This window comes from Oncorhynchus clarkii, chromosome 8, assembly GCF_045791955.1.
Source record: "Oncorhynchus clarkii lewisi isolate Uvic-CL-2024 chromosome 8, UVic_Ocla_1.0, whole genome shotgun sequence".
NCBI classification, from domain to species: domain Eukaryota; kingdom Metazoa; phylum Chordata; class Actinopteri; order Salmoniformes; family Salmonidae; genus Oncorhynchus; species Oncorhynchus clarkii.
Window position 1 is genome coordinate 27237384 of NC_092154.1, and position 19860 is coordinate 27257243.

The following is a 19860-nucleotide window of genomic DNA, read 5'->3' on the forward strand; positions in this document are numbered from 1 at the left end:
TGAAATATTGATTTATTTATTTGAGCTAATATTGCAAATTGTTCGCCCATCCAGAAGGTCACAGGCCTATACGTGGGAGATTTGGAGAGGACCGCACAGCACTGGCATCGTTGATACCCGTATTCCTGTAGCAAGACCGGCTTTTATTTCTCTCTTTGGTTAAATAAATTCTTAAGGTGGTCGACTACACGAGGAGAAAATGTCGGGGCAGACGCTCACGGATCGTATTGCCGCTGCGCAGTACCAGTTGACGGGATCAGAGGTATCTCGCGCCGTCTGCAAAGCCACCACTCACGAGGTGATGGCGCCCAAGAAAAAGCACCTGGAATGTAAGTGTATTCTCATCCCCACCCTTTCTCTCTCTCTCACACACACACACACACACACACACACACACACACTATCAGGTGAAGAACACTGCATCATGAATTGATTAGATATCTATGGGGAAAAAAATGGTTGACATCCATTGTAAACATATGCCTCTGGTGCCAAACGTTGCATGTTCGAATCCAGCCATATAATGTTGTTTTTGAGATTTATGTTTTAAGACTATCCCAAATCTCATGCCTTACCTTAACCATTCAGAGTTAATACATAACCTTAAGATTTCGTAGTTAATGCCTAAACTTAACCCTAAACCCTTAGAAATGTGATGTTTGAAACCACTTAGAAATGTTGTCTAATTCTGATGTGAGACTGAGAGCTTGTTGAATCATCAACCAATGCATTACATTTCTATGCTCCTGTCCTGCATGACCAGAGGCCTACAATGTATTGTTGTTATTGTTATGTTACCATGGAGATGACCCCAATGGTGACCCCTAGTCATCCTACATGTGTAGCTCACAGTGATTGGAGAGAAAGGTGGTCATGACTCAAAAGAGACTGACTCACACAGAGGCCTAGTCACAATACATGACATTTTCCCTTGTTCACTTGTCCTTGCACACTACACCTCCCAAGCTTCCCTTAAGTGATACTTATGGCAGGAGGGAGTGCATGTCTTCAAGTCTTCAACGGCTGCAGTGTCTGCTACTGTAGTTGTGTTTGTTATTGATAAGCTAAAGAGCTTCCTCACTTGGTTTCAAAGGTGTAGCCTATACACTATACACTATATCAAGTGTGAATTAAATGGGCAACGACTAGATAACATATAGATGTAGGCCTACTGTAGATATATAGGCCTTAACGTCCAATTCTGCTTATTCACCAGTATCCAATTTTCCCTGCATCAGCGCTACTTCCATAAAGAATCAGGGTCCGCCTCATGACAAGACAATATGAATGGCTGGCATAGGGCCTAGCAGCCCGAGTCAAACTAAAGCAGTCGTGGATGAATGGTGTTCCACCTGCCTGTGTGTGTGGTCAGGTGGCCAGCCCAGTCTCAGGCTAGGTCTAGCAAGACTCAGAACTTATGTCGTGTGATACGCTCCCCACTGAATAATGCATTAATCAGCCAAAGACTGGCCTCTATTATTTACACAGCCAAAGGTGACCATGCTAATGCTAAAGTAGGCAGGAGACTGCTGGGGATTAGCATAGCATTGCACAGATAGAGAGAGGCAGAGAACTCAGAGTATGGCTGTCCAGAGAAGGGAGATTCTTACCCAACAAAATACACATATGTCCTGCTCTTTCCATTGCACAAACTGACCAGGTGAATGCTATGATCCCTTATTGATGCCACTTGTTAGGGGAGGAGACAGGTTAAAGAAGGATCTTTAAAACTGGGGACAATTGAGACACGGATGGTGTATGTGTGCCATTCAAAGGGTGAATGGGCAAGACAAAATATTTAAGTGCCTTTGAACAGGGTATGGTAGTAGATGCCAGGCATACTGGTTTGTGTCAAGAACTGCAACGCTGTTGGGTTTTTCCCACTCAACAGTTTGCCGTGTGTATCAAGAATAGTCCACCACCCAAAGGACATCCAGACAACTTGACACAACTGTGGGAAGCATTGGAGTCAGAATTGACCAGCATCTCTGTGGAACGCTTTCGACACCTTGTAGAGTCCATGCCCTGACGAATTGCGTCTCTTCTGAGGGCAAAATGGGGAAGGGGGTTCAACTCAATATTAGGAAGGTGTTCCTAATGTTTGGTATACTCAGTGTATGTTTACTGTAGTAGTTAATTTTTTACACATGTTAACCAAATACGACAAGCGTGAATAAACAAAGCACAATGCAAATGGATCCGGTCTTTATCGAGATGGAAGTATATTGTCTGTGTCTTGTCTGTGTTGTGACATTGATTGTTGAGTACCTGTAGCGATGTCTCTTGCCTTGCAGTTAATCCTAGTGCATGTACAATGTATATCGATTTCATGGCCCTTCAAAACTAAATAAAAATAGGGCACAATGTCTCCCTTATCTTATTTTCTTGCCACATAGTTAATGCCCTCAAGGCAACATTCAAGGCTTCAAACACCAAAACATTTAATTAGGCCAACATTTTTAGGCAAGGGCTCTGTCTAACCTAAATATATTATTGGAAACTCTAGTAGGGCATATTATTTGTCATCTCCTCAGGGATAATCCAATTCCAAACTTGCCTTGAGGCCTCAGGTATGTGATGCCGTAGTCAGACGCGCTTCCAAAGCAACCACAGAACAGAGCGTTCAAAGATCAAAGTTCTCCAAACAAAAGGTCATTTCATAAGCTATATTCCATAGATAATCAAAGGCAAAGCGGTCAGATTTAAACTGTAAACAGAGGTATAGACTAGTAGCAGCTTAGTGGCGTAGCGGTCAAAAAACTGTAAGGTGCCGCCATACGTGTGGCTTAGTAGACCCGTTCTGACAACAACCTAAATAGGTAAAGGGAAGGGGAACACATAATGCTTTTAAATACCCATGATAATTCTAATAGAAAACCAAAAACGACGAGTTCATCAACCATGCTCTATAATGGATCATTCCATATTTATACTGATATTCAATAATAATAGTTTTCTAAATGGAGCAAAAACAATACATACAGCACAAATAAAGAAGGCATGTATTTTACCAAATAGGTCTATCTTATGTATACCACCCCTACCTTGTCACAACACAACTGATTGGCTCAAACACATTAGGAAGGAAAGAAATTCCACAAATGAACTTTTAACAAGGCACACCTGTTAATTGAAATGCATTCCATGTGACTACCCCATGAACCTGGTTGAGAGAATGCCAAGAGTGTGCAAAGCTGTCATCAAGGAAAAGGGTGTCTACTTTGAAGAATCTAAAATATATTTGGTTTTGTTTAACTTTTTTGATTACTACATGATTCCATATGTGTCGTTTTCATAGTTTTGATGTCTTCACTATTATTCTACAATGTAGAAAATAGTACAAATAAATAAAAACCCTGGAATGAGTAGGTGTGTCAACTTTTGACTGGTACTGTATATTACATATCTCTTGGCCTTAAGTTTGATGGCATAACGCATAGATTCCACAGATAATGCCCTAGGCCTAGACATGGAAATGGAATAAGAGTATAGTACATCTCAATGACCCTTATACAAATTGCCACAGACATTAATTTGCCAATATGATGATACATCAAACATTACCCCTCTAGTCTTTGTGTGAAGCCATTGTAACAGAGAAGATAGTTGTTGTCCATCATCATTGTGTCATGATTGCTGACCCTTGAGAGGCAGTCCGGTTGCCATGGAAACAGATTGTAGAGCGGGTTAAAGACTCGGGCTGACACAAAGGGGGGTTCTGGAAAGGCACAGTGGCGGGCAAACGACTACAGAGTGCTTCAACAGATAGTCATTTTGGGCAGTAGCATATCCTTAGAATTATATTTTCTGTCTTGTTTTGGTGTTTCAGAGTGAGATGGGTTTCAATGTGTTTTTTTTATTGGTTCTTACTCTGAAGGAGCGAGATGTCTGAAATGTATTTCATTTTGATAGGACTCTTATTGTTCCCTCTTGTGGTGAAACACAGTTCGTTAAATTTGACAAACCTGTTCCTTCTGAGCAATATGATAAAAATACATTGAAGATCAGTGATGCGACAGGAATCACTGGTTTAGTGGTCAGTGTAGCCTATACCCACATGCATGTTTTTATGCATGGGCACAGCTTGTGTGTGTGTGTGTGTGTGTGTGTGTGTGGGGGGGGGGGGGGGGGGCATTTTCAGTCATCTGCTAAGTGAATCATTTAGCTGATACCTCTGGACAAGCTTAACAAGTGTGTGTGTGTGTGTGGTCTCATAGGAGTGTTGTTAGGGTAATGGGTTGGCGTCTATACGCTGGCTTCTAGTTGATTTTAATCTGGCCTATTCCTGTCACTCTAACCTCGGAGAAGTCTGGTGTGTGAGTACAACAATACACACACCCAGGCAGGCCACAAACATATGCACGCCCGCACACACACGCACATGCACACACACACACAGTCCTGTGTGCCTTGTTATAGACTCCCCTACCAGTTAATTTTTACAGCTCTCCTGTCTGCTGTGGATTACTGAGTCTTTATTTAGATCAGTCAATCATCATTAGACTTACACACACAAACGTGTGTGTGTGTGTGTGTGTGTGTGTGTGTGTGTGTGTGTGTGTGTGAACACGTTTGTGTGGGAAACAAAATAGTGGGCCACAAATATTCCACACATAAAATCCCCACCACAGGGTTGCCTGTTGAGATGGAACATATGGTTGAGCTGTGTAGGAAGCCGAGCAAAGCAGGGACAGACAGGAATATTATGGCTGTCATCACCAACTGTTTTACTGAGAGAGGCAGACACATTTAGGATAGAGAGAACATAAAAGGTTGTCCCTCTGTGGAAAGGGTTCTTCATGGAACCCAGAGGGGTTCTACCTGAAACCAAAAAGTGTTCTTCAATGGTTTCTCCGGTGGGGACTGCCGAAAAACCCTTTCAAGCTCTAGATAGCACCTGTTTTTTATACGAATGTACAGGCAGTACTTCAGTCAACATTTACCAAAAACTGGACACAAAAGCTTATAACTGGAGACGTGTGTGTTTGTTCTCGTGTGTGTGTGTGTGTGTGTGTGTGTGGCTTTTGGGAGAGGGGTCACCACACCAGACTCCTTACTGATTTATATTAATCTGTGGACAAAGCCCCTGCCCTTTGACCATGAAATGACTAACAAGCCTTCATCATGCATCCCCTCTCTCTTTTTAGTCTGGTCAGTGTTGTTTGATAATATTGCAGCCTTCCATCCCTTGGCAGGACAAGCTTCCGCCTTTTGGAAGTACAGAAACACGGTTTGGCTATGATTTACCTTCCCGATCTCATATCCCATATCTCATATCCCATATCTCATATCTCATATCTCATATCCCATATCCCCCTCTCTCTTCCGAGCAGCTAATCTGTCATCTACTGTATCCCAAAGAGCTGGGTTGAGGTGATTGCTCTCTGAGTCAGACCTGTCGGTCAGTCTGTCTAAATAGCAGTCTGTTTGTCTCTGTGTGTGTGTGTACTACTTCTATCTCTGTGTTGGATCCTTTCCAGCAGTGTTGGTGGCTCTTTGAGGCTTGGTATGTGTGTCCTGACTCCCAAATGGATGTCTGACTCGGCAATGCCTAGCTCCACTAGGTACACAGTGAAGTGAACAACCCCCAGAGGCTGTTTTATGGCTTTCACACATTCCAGTAGCAGAATCACCACACACACACACACACACACACACACACACAGCCCAGCACTCCTACTCCAAAAAATCACAGAGCACATGAATGGAGCAAGGGAGACTGAATCTCATTTGACCTGGGGTGAGGCTTCACTATCAGCTACGGCAGCACATTACATATTTTCTAGGCAGTCAGCATGTCTTAACACTTTGAAATTGTACTTACTCATCATGATTTTACAACTCTTTACATACCTTGAGATATCCTAACAAATCCTGCTATATTTTACTGTCTCAAAATGTCTGACCGTTTCACGGATTGACAATCAATAAGAGAACCGTTTCACTGAGCTGAACGAACAGCCTCTTCCCACAGTACTAACAAACCTATCTGTATGTGTTTCAGATCTGATATCGGCCACCAATGCGACCAACGTGAACATCCCTCAGATGGCTGACACTCTGTTTGAGAGGGCCACCAACGCCAGCTGGATTGTCGTCTTCAAGGCCCTAGTCACCACACACCACATGTGTGTCCATGGAAACGAGGTCAGAGGGCAGCAATTTAGTGCACAACCACAATAAAACCAATTAGGACTGTTTGAGCACCATGGACAGCTACACGGCTGTCTTGATTCATCCCAGGGGAGCTGTGAGTGTGGCTGTCCATGGTGCTGGAAACAGTGCTATTAGTATGGCTGCAGACTAGAGCTCGTTCTGAAACATGGTTTCATGTTTCATCAATCACCATTGTGTTTGTCTGGAGCTATATTTACTTATTGAGTTGCTGTATTGCAAAAGACGTGCTTTCACACACTGTAAATGATAAAGTCTCAATTTTGGACAAACATACTAGCACTCAATTTGTAGTTGACAATTTCAGTAAATATGCCTTATTTGTCTTAATTTTTTTTTCTTGGATTCTGGTTTTGTTTAATCAGCCTATTTCATTGTAAGGTGTTTCAGAGTGTCAGTGCCTTATTGTCATTCTGCTTCCTCAGAGGTTCATCCAATACCTGGCCTCCAGGACTGCTCTGTTCAACCTCAGCAACTTTATCGACAAAACAGGCTCCCACGGTAAGTGCACTTCCTGTATGTTTGTGGAGGGATGCAGGTGGATTCCCTCCCAGTTGAGACCATAAACTGATACAGTAGATGAGATGTGAGACTACCTGGAGGTGCAGAAGGAGACAAGGAGGAGAGAGGAGGAGGAGAAGAGGAGAGAGGCAGAGACAGGAGGAGAGGCAGAGACAGGAGGAGAGAGAGAGAGAAAGAGACGGGAGGTGAGGTCAGAAACGGGAGGGGAGGTCAGACACGGGAGACGACGGGAGGAGAGCCAGAGACCGGAGGAGAGGCAGCGAGAGGCGGAGACAGGAGGAGAGGCGGGAAGAGAGGCGGAGACGGTTGGAGAGGCGGAGACGGTTGGAGAGGCGGAGACGGGTGGAGAGGCAGAGAGAGGTGGAGAGGCAGAGAGAGGTGGAGACAGGCGGAGAGGCGGAGACTGAAGGAGACAGGAGTAGAGGCGGAGAGAAGAAGAGACAGGAGGAGAGGCGGAGAGAAGAAGAGACGGGAGGAGAGGTCGGAGAGAAGAAGAGACAGGAGGAGAGAAGAAGAGACAGGCGGAGAGAAGAGACAGGTGGAGACGGGGGGAGAGGCAGAGAGAAGCGGCGACGGGAGGAGACGGGGGGAGAGGCAGAGAGAGGTGGAGACGGGGGGAGAGGCAGAGAGAGGCGGAGACGGGGGGAGAGGCAGAGAGAGGCGGAGACGGGGGGGGGGAGGCAGAGACGGGGGGAGAGGCAGAGAGAGGTGGAGACGGGAGGAGAGGCAGAGAGAGGTGAAAACTGGAGGAGAGGTGGAGACTGGAGGAGACAGGAGGAGAGGCGGAGAGAAGAAGAGACAGGAGGAGAGGCGGAGAGAAGAAGAGACAGGAGGAAAGGCGGAGAGAAGAAGAGACAGGCGGAGAGAAGAAGAGACAGAAGGAGAGAGGAAGAGACAGGCGGAGACGGGGGGAGAGGCGATGACGGGGGAGAGGCAGAGAGAGGCGGAGACTCGGGGAGAGGCGGAGACGGGGCGAGAGGCAGAGAGAGGCGGAGACAGGGGGAGAGGCAGGGAGAGGGGAGGAGAGGCAGAGAGAGGTGGAGACGGGGGGAGAGGCAGAGAGAGGTAGAGAGGCAGAGAGAGTTGGAGACGGGAGGTGAGGCAGAGAGAGGTGGAGACTGGAGGAGAGGCGGAGACAGGAGGAGAGGTGGAGACAGGAGGAGAGGCGGAGACTGGAGGAGAGGTGGAGAAGAAGAGACAGGAGGAAAGGCAGAGAGAAGAAGAGACACGAGGAGAGGCGGAGAGAAGTGGAGAGGCAGGGAGACGGGAGGAGAGGCAGAGAGAGGTGGAGAGGCAGAGAGAGGGGAAGACGGGAGGAGAGGCAGAGAGAGGTGGAGACTGGAGGAGAGGCGGAGACAGGAGGAGAGGTGGAGACTGGAGGAGAGGCGGAGAGAAGAGACAGGAGGAGAGGCGGAGAGAAGATGAGACAGGTGGCGACGAAGGGAGAGGCAGAGAGAGGCGGAGACGGGGGGAAAGGCAGAGAGAGGCGGAGACTTGGGGAGAGGCAGAGAGAGGCGGAGACGGGGGGAGAGGCGGAGACGGGGGGAGAGGCAGAGAGAGGCGGAGATGGGAGTAGAGGCAGAGGGGGCGGAGACGGGAGGAGAGGCAAAGGGGGCGGAGACGGGAGGAGAGGCAGAGAGGGAGGAAAGGCAGAGAGGGGCGGAGATGAGAGGAGAGGCAGAGGGGGCGGAGACGGGAGGAGAGGCAGAGGGGGCGGAGACGGCAGGAGAGGGGGCGGAGACGGGAGGAGCGAAGAAGACACAGGCGGAGAGAAGAAGAGACACGGGGAGAGGCAGAGGGGGCGGAGACGGGAGGAGAGGCAGAGGGGGCGGAGAGGCAGAGAGGGGCGGAGACGAGAGGAGAGGCAGAGAGGGCGGAGACGGGAGGAGAGGCAGAGAGGGAGGAGAGGCAGAGAGGGGCGGAGACGGGAGGAGAGGCAGAGGGGGCGGAGACGGGAGGAGAGGCAGAGAGGGGCAGAGACGGGAGGAGAGGCAGAGAGGGGCAGAGACGAGAGGAGAGGCAGAGCGGGGAGGAGAGGCAGAGGGGGCGGAGATGGGAGGAGAGGCAGAGGGGGCGGAGACGGGAGGAGAGGCAGAGGGGGCGGAGACGGGAGGAGCGAAGAAGAGACAGGCGGAGAGAAGAAGAGACACGGGGAGAGGCAGAGGGGGCGGAGACGGGAGGAGACGCAGAGGGGGCGGAGACGGGAGGAGAGGGAGGAGAGGCAGAGAGGGGCGGAGACGAGAGGAGAGGCAGAGAGGGCGGAGACGGGAGGAGAGGCAGAGAGGGAGGAGAGGCAGAGAGGGGCGGAGACGGGAGGAGAGGCAGAGGGGGCGGAGACGGGAGGAGAGGCAGAGAGGGCAGAGACGGGAGGAGAGGCAGAGAGGGGTAGAGACGGGAGGAGAGGCAGAGAGGGGCAGAGACGAGAGGAGAGGCAGAGCGGGGCGGAGACGGGAGGAGAGGCAGAGAGGGGAGGAGAGGCAGAGAAGGGCGGAGACGGGAGGAGAGGCAGAGAGGGAGGAGATGCATAGAGGGGCGGAGACGGGAGGAGAGGCAGAGGGGGCGGAGACGGGAGGAGAGGCAGAGAGGGGCGGAGACGATAGGAGAGGCAGAGCGGGGCGGAGACGGGAGGAGAGGCAGAGAGGGGAGGAGAGGCAGAGAAGGGCGGAGACGGGAGGAGAGGCAGAGAGGGGAGGAGAGGCACAGAGCGGCGGAGACGGGAGGAGCGAAGAAGAGACAGGCGGAGAGAAGAAGAGACAGGCGGAGAGGCGGAGACCGGGGAGAGGCAGAGGGGGTGGAGACGGGAGGAGAGGCAGAGAGGGAGGAGAGGCAGAGACGGGCGGAGACGAGAGGAGAGGCAGAGCGGGCGGAGACGGGAGGAGAGGCAGAGAGGGAGGAGAGGCAGAGAGGGGCGGAGACGAGAGGAGCGGCAGAGCGGGGCGGAGACGGGAGGAGAGGCAGAGAGGGGCGGAGACGGGAGGAGAGGCAGGGAGGGGCGGAGACGGGAGGAGAGGCAGAGAGGGGCGGAGACGGGAGGAGAGGCAGAGAGGGGCGGAGACGGGAGGAGAGGCAGAGAGGGGCGGAGACGGGAGGAGAGGCAGAGAGGGGCGGAGACGGGAGGAGAGGCAGGGAGGGGCGGAGACGGGAGGAGAGGCAGAGAGGGGCGGAGACGGGAGGAGAGGCAGAGAGGGGCGGAGACTGGAGGAGAGGCAGAGAGGGGCGGAGACGGGAGGAGAGGCAGAGAGGGGCAGAGACGGGAGGAGAGGCAGAGGGGGCGGAGACGGGAGGAGAGGCAGAGGGGGCGGAGACGGGAGGAGAGGCAGAGAGAGGCGGAGACGGGAGGAGAGGTAGAGGGGGCGGAGACGGGAGGAGAGGCAGAGAGGGAGGAGAGGCAGAGAGGGGCCAAGAGGAGAGGCAGAGCGGGGCGGGGCCGAGAGGAGAGGAAGAGCGGGGCGGAGACGGGAGGAGAGGCAGAGAGGGCGGAGACGGGAGGAGAGGCAGATAGGGAGGAGAAGCAGAGAGGGGCGGAGACGGGAGGAGAGGCAGAGGGGGCGGATACGGGAGGAGAGGCAGAGTGGGAGGAGAGGCAGAGAGGGGCGGAGTTGGGAGGAGAGGCAGAGGGGGCGGAGACGGGAGGAAAGGCAGAGAGGGAGGAGAGGCAGAGAGGGGCGGAGACGATAGTAGAGGCAGAGCGGGGCGGAGACAGGAGGAGAGGCAGAGAGAGCCGGAGAGGCAGAGAGGGGCGGAGACGGGAGGAGAGGCAGAGAGAGCCGGAGAGGCAGAGAGGGGCGGAGACGGGAGGAGAGGCAGAGAGAGGCGGAGACAGGAGGAGAGGCAGAGAGGGGCGGAGACAGGAGGAGAGGCAGAGAGGGGCGGAGACGGGAGGAGAGGCAGAGAGGGGCGGAGACGGGAGGAGAGGCAGAGAGGGGCGGAGACGGGAGGAGAGGCAGAGAGGGGCGGAGACGGGAGGAGAGGCAGAGGGGCGGAGACGGGAGGAGAGGCAGAGGGGGCGGAGACGGGAGGAGAGGCAGAGGGGGCGGAGACGGGAGGAGAGGCAGAGAGGGGCGGAGACGGGAGGAGAGGCAGAGAGGGGCGGAGACTGGAGGAGAGGCAGAGAGGGGCGGAGACGGGAGGAGACGGGAGGAGAGGCAGAGAGGGAGGAGAGGGGAAGAGAGGCGGAGACGGGCGGAGAGGCAGAGGGGGCGGAGACGGGAGGAGAGGCAGAGAGGGGCGGAGACGGGAGGAGCGAAGAAGAGACAGGCGGAGAGAAGAAGAGACAGGAGGAGAGGCGGAGACCGGGGAGAGGCAGAGAGAGGCGGAGAAGGGAGGAGAGGCAGAGACGGGATTAAAGGCAGAGAGAGGCGGAGACGGGAGGGGAGGAGAGGCAGAGAGAGGCGGAGACGGGAGGAGAGGCAGAGAGGGGCGGAGAGGGGAAGAGAGGCAGAGAGAGGCGGAGACGGGCGGAGAGGGGAAGAGAGGCAGAGAGGGGCGGAGACTGGAGGAGAGGCACAGAGAGGCGGAGACGGGAGGAGAGAAGAAGAGACAGGCGGAGAGAAGAAGAGACAGGAGGAGAGGCGGAGAGAAGAAGAGACAGGCGGAGAGAAGAAGAGACAGGCGGAGAGAAGAAGAGACAGGAGGAGAGAAGAAGAGACAGGCGGAGAAAAGAAGACACAGAAGGAGACGCAGAGAGAAGAAGAGACAGGAGGAGAGGAGAAGAGGCAGGAGAAGAGGCAGGAGAAGAGGCGGAGAGGAGAAGAGACAGGAGGAGAGGCAGAGAGGAGAAGAGACAGGAGGAGAGGCGGAGAGGAGGAGAGGCAGAGAGAGACGGGAGGAGAGGCGGAGACGGGGGAAGAGGCAGAGAGGGGCGGAGACGGGAGGAGAGGCAGAGGGGGCGGAGATGGGAGGAGAGGCAGAGAGGGAGGAGAGGCAGAGAGGGGCAGAGACGAGAGGAGAGGCAGAGCGGGCGGAGACGGGAGGAGAGGCAGAGGGGGAGGAGAGGCAGAGAGGGGCGGAGACGGGAGGAGAGGCAGAGAGGGGCGGCGACGGGAGGAGAGGCAGAGAGGGGCGGAGACGAGAGGCAGAGGGGGCGGAGACGGGAGGAGAGGCAGAGGGGGCGGAGACGGGAGGAGAGGCAGAGGGGCAGAGACGAGAGGAGAGGCGGGGCGGAGACTGGAGGAGAGGCAGAGAGGGCGGAGACGGGAGGAGAGGCAGAGAGGGAGGAGAGGCAGAGAGGGGCGGAGACGGGAGGAGAGGCAGAGGGGGCGGAGACGGGAGGAGAGGCAGAGAGGGGCAGAGAGGAGAGGCAGAGCGGGGCGGAGACGGGAGGAGAGGCAGAGAGGGCGGAGACGGGAGGAGAGGCAGATAGGGAGGAGAGGGGAAGAGAGGCAGAGGGGGAGGAGAGGCAGAGAGGGGCGGAGACGGGAGGAGAGGCAGAGAGGGGCAGAGACGAGAGGAGAGGCAGAGCGGGGCGGAGACGGGAGGAGAGGCAGATAGGGAGGAGAGGCAGAGAGGGGCGGAGACGGTAGGAGAGGCAGAGGGGGCGGAGACGGGAGGAGAGGCAGAGAGGGGCGGAGACGGGAGGAGAGGCAGAGAGAGGCGGAGACCAGGGAGAGGCAGAGAGAGGCGGAGACGGGGGAGAGGCAGAGAGAGGCGGAGACGGGAGGAGAGGCAGAGAGAGACGGGAGGAGAGGCGGAGACCAGGGAGAGGCAGAGAGAGGCGGAGACGGGGGAGAGGCAGAGAGAGGCGGAGACGGGAGGAGAGGCAGAGAGAGACGGGAGGAGAGGTGGAGACGGGGGAAGAGGCAGAGAGAGGCGGAGATGGGAGGAGAGGAGAGGAGAATAGAGGCAGAGAGAGGCGGAGACGGGAGGAGAGGCAGAGAGAGGCTGAGACGGGCGGAGAGGGTAAGAGAGGCAGAGAGAGGCGGAGAGGGGAAGAGGGGCGGAGACAGGAGGAGAGGCACAGAGAGGCGGAGACGGGAGGAGAGAAGAAGAGACAGGCGGAGAGAAGAAGAGACAGGCGGAGAGAAGAAGAGACAGAAGGAGAGAAGAAGAGACAGGAGGAGAGAAGAAGAGACAGGCGGAGAAAAGAAGACACAGGAGGAGAGGCAGAGAGAAGAAGAGACAGGAGGAGAGGAGAAGAGACAGGAGAAGAGGCGGAGAGGAGAAGAGACAGGAGGAGAGGCGGAGAGGAGAAGAGACAGGAGGAGAGGCGGAGAGGAGGAGAGGCAGAGAGAGACGGGAGGAGAGGCGGAGACCAGGGAGAGGCAGAGAGAGGCGGAGACGGGGGAGAGGCAGAGAGAGGCGGAGACGGGAGGAGAGGCAGAGAGAGACGGGAGGAGAGGTGGAGACGGGGGAAGAGGCAGAGAGAGGCGGAGATGGGAGGAGAGGAGAGGAGAATAGAGGCAGAGAGAGGCGGAGACGGGAGGAGAGGCAGAGAGAGGCTGTGACGTGCGGAGAGGGTAAGAGAGGCAGAGAGAGGCGGAGAGGGGAAGAGGGGCGGAGACGGGAGGAGAGGCACAGAGAGGCGGAGACGGGAGGAGAGAAGAAGAGACAGGCGGAGAGAAGAAGAGACAGGAGGAGAGGCGGAGAGAAGAAGAGACAGGCGGAGAGAAGAAGAGACAGAAGGAGAGAAGAAGAGACAGGAGGAGAGAAGAAGAGACAGGCGGAGAAAAGAAGACACAGGAGGAGAGGCAGAGAGAAGAAGAGACAGGAGGAGAGGAGAAGAGACAGGAGAAGAGGCGGAGAGGAGAAGAGACAGGAGGAGAGGCGGAGAGGAGAAGAGACAGGAGGAGAGGCGGAGAGGAGGAGAGGCAGAGAGAGACGGGAGGAGAGGCGGAGACGGGGGAAGAGGCAGAGAGAGGTGGAAACGGGAGGAGAGGCAGAGAGGCAGAGACGGGATTAAAGGCAGAGAGAGGCGGAGACGGGAGGAGAGGGGAGTAGAGGCAGAGAGAGGCGGAGACGGGAGGAGAGGCAGAGAGAGGCGGAGACGGGCGGAGAGGGGAAGAGAGGCAGAGAGAGGCGGAGACGGGCGGAGAGGGGAAGAGAGGCACAGAGAGGCGGAGACGGGAGGAGAGAAGAAGAGACAGGCGGAGAGAAGAAGAGACAGGAGGAGAGGCGGAGAGAAGAAGAGACAGGCGGAGAGAAGAAGAGACAGGAGGAGAGAAGAAGAGACAGGCGGAGAAAAGAAGACACAGGAGGAGAGGCAGTGAGAAGAAGAGACAGGAGGAGAGGAGAAGAGACAGGAGAAGAGGCGGAGAGGAGAAGAGACAGGAGGAGAGGCGGAGAGGAGAAGAGACAGGAGGAGAGGCGGAGAGTAGGAGAGGCAGAGAGAGACGGGAGGAGAGGCGGAGAGGAGAAGAGACGGGAGGAGAGGCGGAGAGGAGAAGAGACGGGAGGAGAGGCGTAGAGGAGAAGAGACAGGAGGAGAGGCGGAGAGGAGAAGAGACGGCAGGAGAGGCGGAGAGGAGAAGAGACGGGAGGAGAGGTGGAGACGGGAGGAGAGGCGGAGACGGGCGGAGAGGGGAAGAGAGGGGGAAGAGAGGCAGAGAGGGGCGGAGACGGGAGGAGAGGCAGAGAGAGGCGGAGACGGGAGGAGAGAAGAAGAGACAGGCGGAGAGAAGGAGAGGCGGAGACCGGGGAGAGGCAGAGAGAGGCGGAGACAGGAGGAGAGGCAGAGAGAGACAGGAGGAGAGGCAGAGAGAGACGGGAGGAGAGGCGGAGACGGGGAAAGAGGCAGAGAGAGGTGGAAACGGGAGGAGAGGCAGAGACGGGATTAAAGGCAGAGAGAGGCGGAGAGGGGAGGAGAGGCAGAGGGAGGCGGAGACGGGAGGAGAGGCAGAGAGAGGCGGAGACGGGCGGAGAGGGGAAGAGAGGCAGAGAGAGGCGGAGACGGGCGGAGAGGGGAAGAGAGGCAGAGAGGGGCGGAGACGGGAGGAGAGGCACAGAGAGGCGGAGACGGGAGGAGAGAAGAAGAGACAGGCGGAGAGAAGAAGAGACAGGAGGAGAGGCGGAGACCGGGGAGAGGCAGAGAGAGGCAGAGACGGGGGAGAGGCAGAGAGAGACAGGAGGAGAGGCAGAGAGAGACAGGAGGAGAGGCAGAGAGAGACAGGAGGAGAGGCGGAGACGGGGGAAGAGGCAGAGAGAGGTGGAAACGGGAGGAGAGGCAGAGAGGCGGAGACGGGATTAAAGGCAGAGAGAGGCGGAGACGGGAGGAGAGGGGAGGAGAGGCAGAGAGAGGCGGAGGCGGGCGGAGAGGCAGAGAGAGGCGGAGACGGGAGAGAGGCAGAAAGAGGCGGAGAGGGGAGGAGAGGCAGAGAGAGGCGGAGAGAAGAAGAGACAGGAGGAGAGAAGAAGAGACAGGAGGAGAGAAGAATAGACAGGAGGAGAGGTGAAGAGGAGACCGGAGGAGAGGCGGAGAGAAGAGGAGACAGGAGGAAAGGGGGAGAGAAGAGGAGACAGGAGGAAAGGCGGAGAGAAGAGACGGGATTAAAGGCAGAGAGAGGCGGAGACGAGAGGGAAAGAGAGGCAGAGACAGGCGGACAGGCGGAGAGAAGAAGAGACAGGAGGAGAGGCGGAGAGGCGGGGACAGAAGGAGAGGCATAGAGAGGCGGAGACAGGAGGAAAGGTAGAGAGAAGAGGAGACAGGAGGAGAGGCGGAGAGAAGAAGAGACCGGAGGAGAGGCGGGGACAGGAGGAGAGGCATAGAGAGGTGGATGCGGGAGGAGAGGCAGAGAGAGGTGGAGACCGAAGGAGAGGCGGAGACCGAAGGAGTGGCGGAGACAGGGGGAGAGGCGGAGACGGGAGGAGAGGCGGAGACAGGGGGATAGGCGGACACGGGAGGAGAGGCGGAGACAGTAGGAGGGGAGGAGAGGCATATGGAAGCGGAGACAGGAGGAGAGGCAGAGAGAGGCGGAGACGGGAGGAGAGGCGGAGACGGGAGGAGAGGCGGAGACAGGAGGAGAGGCGGAGACAGGAGGAGAGGCGGAGACAGGAGGAGAGGTGGAGACAGGAGGAGAGGCTGAGAGAAGAAGAGACAGGAGGAGAGGCGGAGAGAAAAAGAGACAGGCGGAGAAGTGGAGAGAAGAAGAGACAGGAGGAGAGAAGAAGAGACAGGAGGAGAGGCATAGAGAGGTGGAGACGGGAGGAGAGGCAGAGAGAGGTGGAGACGGGAGGAGAGGCAGAGAGAGGTGGAGACGGGAGGAGAGGCAGAGAGAAGAAGAGACAGGAAGAGAGGCGGAGAGAAGAAGAGACAGGAGGAGAAGCGGAGAGAAGAAGTGACAGGAGGAGAGGCGGAGAGAAGAAGAGACAGGAGGAGAGGCGGAGAGAAGAAGAGACAGGAGGAGAGGCGGAGAAAAGAAGAGAGAGGCGGAGAGAAGAAGAGACAGGAGGAGAAGCGGAGAGAAGAAGAGACAGGAGGACAGGCGGAGAGAAGAAGAGACGGGAGGAGAGGCGGAGAGAAGAAGAGACAGGCGGAGAGGTGGAGAGAAGAAGAGACAGGAGGAGAGAAGAAGAGACAGGAGGAGAGGCGGGGGCAGGAGGAGAGGCATAGAGAGGTGGAGACGGGAGGAGAGGCAGAGAGAGGTGGAGACGGGAGGAGAGGCAGAGAGAGGTGGAGACGGGAGGAGAGGCAGAGAGAAGAAGAGACTGGAGTAGAGGCGGAGAGAAGAAGAGACTGGAGGAGAGGCGGAGAGAAGAAGAGACAGGAGGAGAGGCGGAGAGAAGAAGAGACAGGAGGAGAGGCATAGAGAGGCGGAGACAGTAGGAGAGAAGATGAGACAGGAGGAGAGGCGGGGCCAGGAGGAAAGGCATATAGAGGTGGAGACGGGAGAAGAGGCAGAGAGAGGTGGAGACAGGAGGAGAGGCAGAGAGAGGTGGAGACAGGAGGAGAGGCAGAGAGAGGTGGAGACGGGAGGAGAGGCAGAGAGAGGTGGAGGCGGGAGGAGTGGCAGAGAGAAGAAGAGACAGGCGGAGAGATGAAGAGACAGGAGTAGAGGCGGAGAGAAGAAGAGACAGGAGTAGAGGCGGAGAGAAGAAGAGACTGGAGGAGAGGCAGAGAGAAGAAGAGACAGGAGGAGAGGCAGAGAGAAGAAGAGACAGGAGGGAGGCGGAGTAGACAGGAGGAGAGGCGGAGTAGACAGGAGGATAGGAGGAGACGGGCCATCTGGAAAGAGAGGAAATTACTGGCCTTATAATTACATAACGAACAGGAGCAAGCATGCAATGTGCACACACGAAACATAATACTGTACGTGTACAGATTTGGTATCTTAATCAATCAATCATTCACATGTATTTATAAAGCAGAGACAGGAGGAGAGGCAGAGACAGGAGGAGAGGCAGAGACAGAAGGAAAGGCAGAGACAGGAGGAGAGGCAGTAACAGGAGGAGAGGCAGAGACAGGAGGAGAGGCAGAGACAGGAGGGATTTGAAGGAGACAGGAGGAGACCGGAGGAGACGGGCCATCTTGAAAGAGAAGAAATTGCTGGCCTTTTAATTGCATAATGAAGAGTAGCAAGCATGCAATGTGCACACGCGAAACATAGTACTGTACGTGTACAGATGTGGTATCTTAATCAATCATTCAATCAATCAAATGTATTTATAAATCCCTTCTTACATCAGCTGATGTCACCAAGTGCTGTACAGAAACCCAGCCTAAAACCCCAAACAGCAAGCAATGCAATAGAAAGGCCAGAACCTAGGAAGAAACCGGAGACGGTTAAACCGGAACCAGGCTATGAGGGGTGGCCAGTCCTCTTCTGGCTGTGCCGGGTGGAGATTATAACAGAACATGGCCAAGATGTTCAAATGTTCATAGATGACCAGCTGGGTCAAATAATAATAATAATCACTGTGGTTGTAGAGGGTGCAACAGGTCAGCACTTCAGGAGTAAATGTCAGTTGGCTCAGGTCAGTATCTCTATCGCTCCTGCTGTCTCTTGAGAGCTGAAAACAGCAGGTCTGGGACAGGTAGCACGTCCGGTGAACAGGTCAGGGTTCCATAGCCGCAGGCAGAACAGTTGAAACTGGAGCAGCAGCATGACCAGGTGGACTGGGGACAGGAGAAATACTTCAGATATAACAGACTGACCCTAGCCCCCCGACACATAATCTATTGCAGCATAAATACTGGAGGCTGAGACAGGAGGGGTCGGGAGACACTGTGGCCCTGTCCGATGATATCCCCAGACAGGGCCAAACAGGCAGGATATAACCCCACCCACTTTGCCAAAGCACAGCCCCCACACCAATAGAGGGATATCTTCAACCACCAACTTACTATCCCCACGGCACGAACCCGGACAGGAAAATAACTTCAGACTCAACCCACTCAAGTGATTCACCCCTCCTAGGGACGGCATGGAAGAGCACCAGTAAGCCAGTGACTCAGCCCCTGTAATAGGGTTTGAGGCAGAGAATCCCAGTGGAGAGAGAGGAACCGGCCAGGCAAAGACAGCAAGGGCGGTTCGTATCTCCAGTGCCTTTCCGTTCACCTTCACACTCCTGGGCCAGACTACACTCAATCATAGGACCTACTGAAGAGATGAGTCTCCAAAAAAGACTTAAAGGTTGAGACCGAGTCTGCGTCGCTCACATGGGTAGGCAGACCATTCCATGAACATTGAGCTCTATAGGAGAAAACCCTGCCTCCAGCTGCTTGCTTAGAAATTCTAAGGACAATAAGGAGGCTTGTGACCGTAGCGTACATGTAGGTATGTACGGCAGGACCAAATCAGAGAGATAGGTAGGAGCAAGCCCATGTAATTCTTTGTAGGTTAACAGTAAAACCTTGAAATCAGCCCTTGCCTTAACAGGAAGCCAGTGTAGAGAGGCTAGCACTGGAGTAATATGATAAAAATGTTTGGTTCTAGTCAGGATTCTATCAGCCGTGTTAAGCACTGACTGAAGTTTATTTAGTGCTTTATCCAGGTAGCCGGAAAGTAGAGCATTGCAGTAGTCTAACCTAGAAGTGACAAAATCATGGATACATTTGTTTGCATAATTTTTTGACAGAAAGTTTCAGATTTTTGCAATGTTACGTAGATGGAAAAAAGCTGTCCTTGAAGCAGTCTTGATATGTTCGTCAAAAGAGAGATCAGGTTCCAGAGTAACGCAGAGGTCCTTCAGTTTTATTTGAGACGACTGCACAACCATTAAGATTAATTGTCAGATTCAACAGAAGATCTTTGTTTCTTGGGACCTAGAACTAGCATCTCAGTTTTGTCCGAGTTTAAAAGTAGAACATTTTCCTCCATCCACTTCCTTATGTCTGAAACACAGGCTTCCAGGGAGTGCAATTTTGGGGCTTCACCATGTTTCATCAAAATGTACAGCTGTGTGTCGTTCACATAGCAGTGAAAGTTAACATTACGCTTCCGAATGACATTACCAAGAGGTAAAATATATAGTGAAAACAATAGTGGTCCTAAAACAGAGCCTTGAGGAACACTGAAATTTACAGTTGATTTGTCAGAGGACAAACCACATATAGAGACAAACTGATATCTTTCTGACAGATAAGATCTAAGCCAGGCCAGAACTTGTCCGTGTAGACCAATTTGGGTTTCCAATCTCTCTAAATGAATGTGGTGGTCGATGGTATCAAAAGCAGCACTAAGGTCTAGGAGCACGAGGACAGATGCAGAGCTTCAGTCTGACGCCATTAAAAGGTCATTTACCACCTTCACCAGTGCAGTTTCAGTGTTATGATGGGGTCTAAAACCAGACTGAAGCATTTCGTATGCATTGTTTGTCTTCAGGAAGGCAGTGAGTTGCTGTGCAACAGCTTTTTCTAAAATTTTTGAGAGGAATGGGAGTTTTGTTAAAGGCCGATTTAAAAAAAAAAAAATGTATATATATTTTTTTTTTAAATTCTGGGTCAAGGTTTGGCTTTTTCAAGAGGCTTTATTACTGCCACATTTAGTGAGTTTGGTACACATCCGGTGGATAAAGAGCCGTTTATTATGTTCAACATAGGAGGGCCAAGCACAGGAAGCAGCTCTTTCAGTAGTTTAGTTGGAATAGGGTCCAGTATGCAGCATGAAGGTTTAGAAGCCATGATTATTTTCATGAATGTGTCAAGAGATATAGTATTAAAAAACTTGAGTGTCTCCTTTGATCCTAGGTCCAGGAAGTGTTGTGCAGATTCAGGACAACTGAGCTTTGGAG

The 19860-nt window shown here is 53.9% G+C and overlaps 1 protein-coding gene across 1 annotated transcript in view; it reads left to right on the forward strand.

The window, feature by feature from the left end:
- LOC139415213 (clathrin coat assembly protein AP180-like) overlaps positions 1-19860 on the forward strand; it is a 39221-nt gene that overhangs the window by 701 nt on the left and 18660 nt on the right. Inside the window, exons 2-4 of the mRNA XM_071163117.1 lie at positions 55-329; positions 6005-6147; positions 6600-6675. Of these exons, the coding sequence (XP_071019218.1) occupies positions 200-329; positions 6005-6147; positions 6600-6675 (349 nt within the window). The 5' untranslated portion in view covers positions 55-199. The remainder of the gene's footprint in view (positions 1-54; positions 330-6004; positions 6148-6599; positions 6676-19860) is intronic.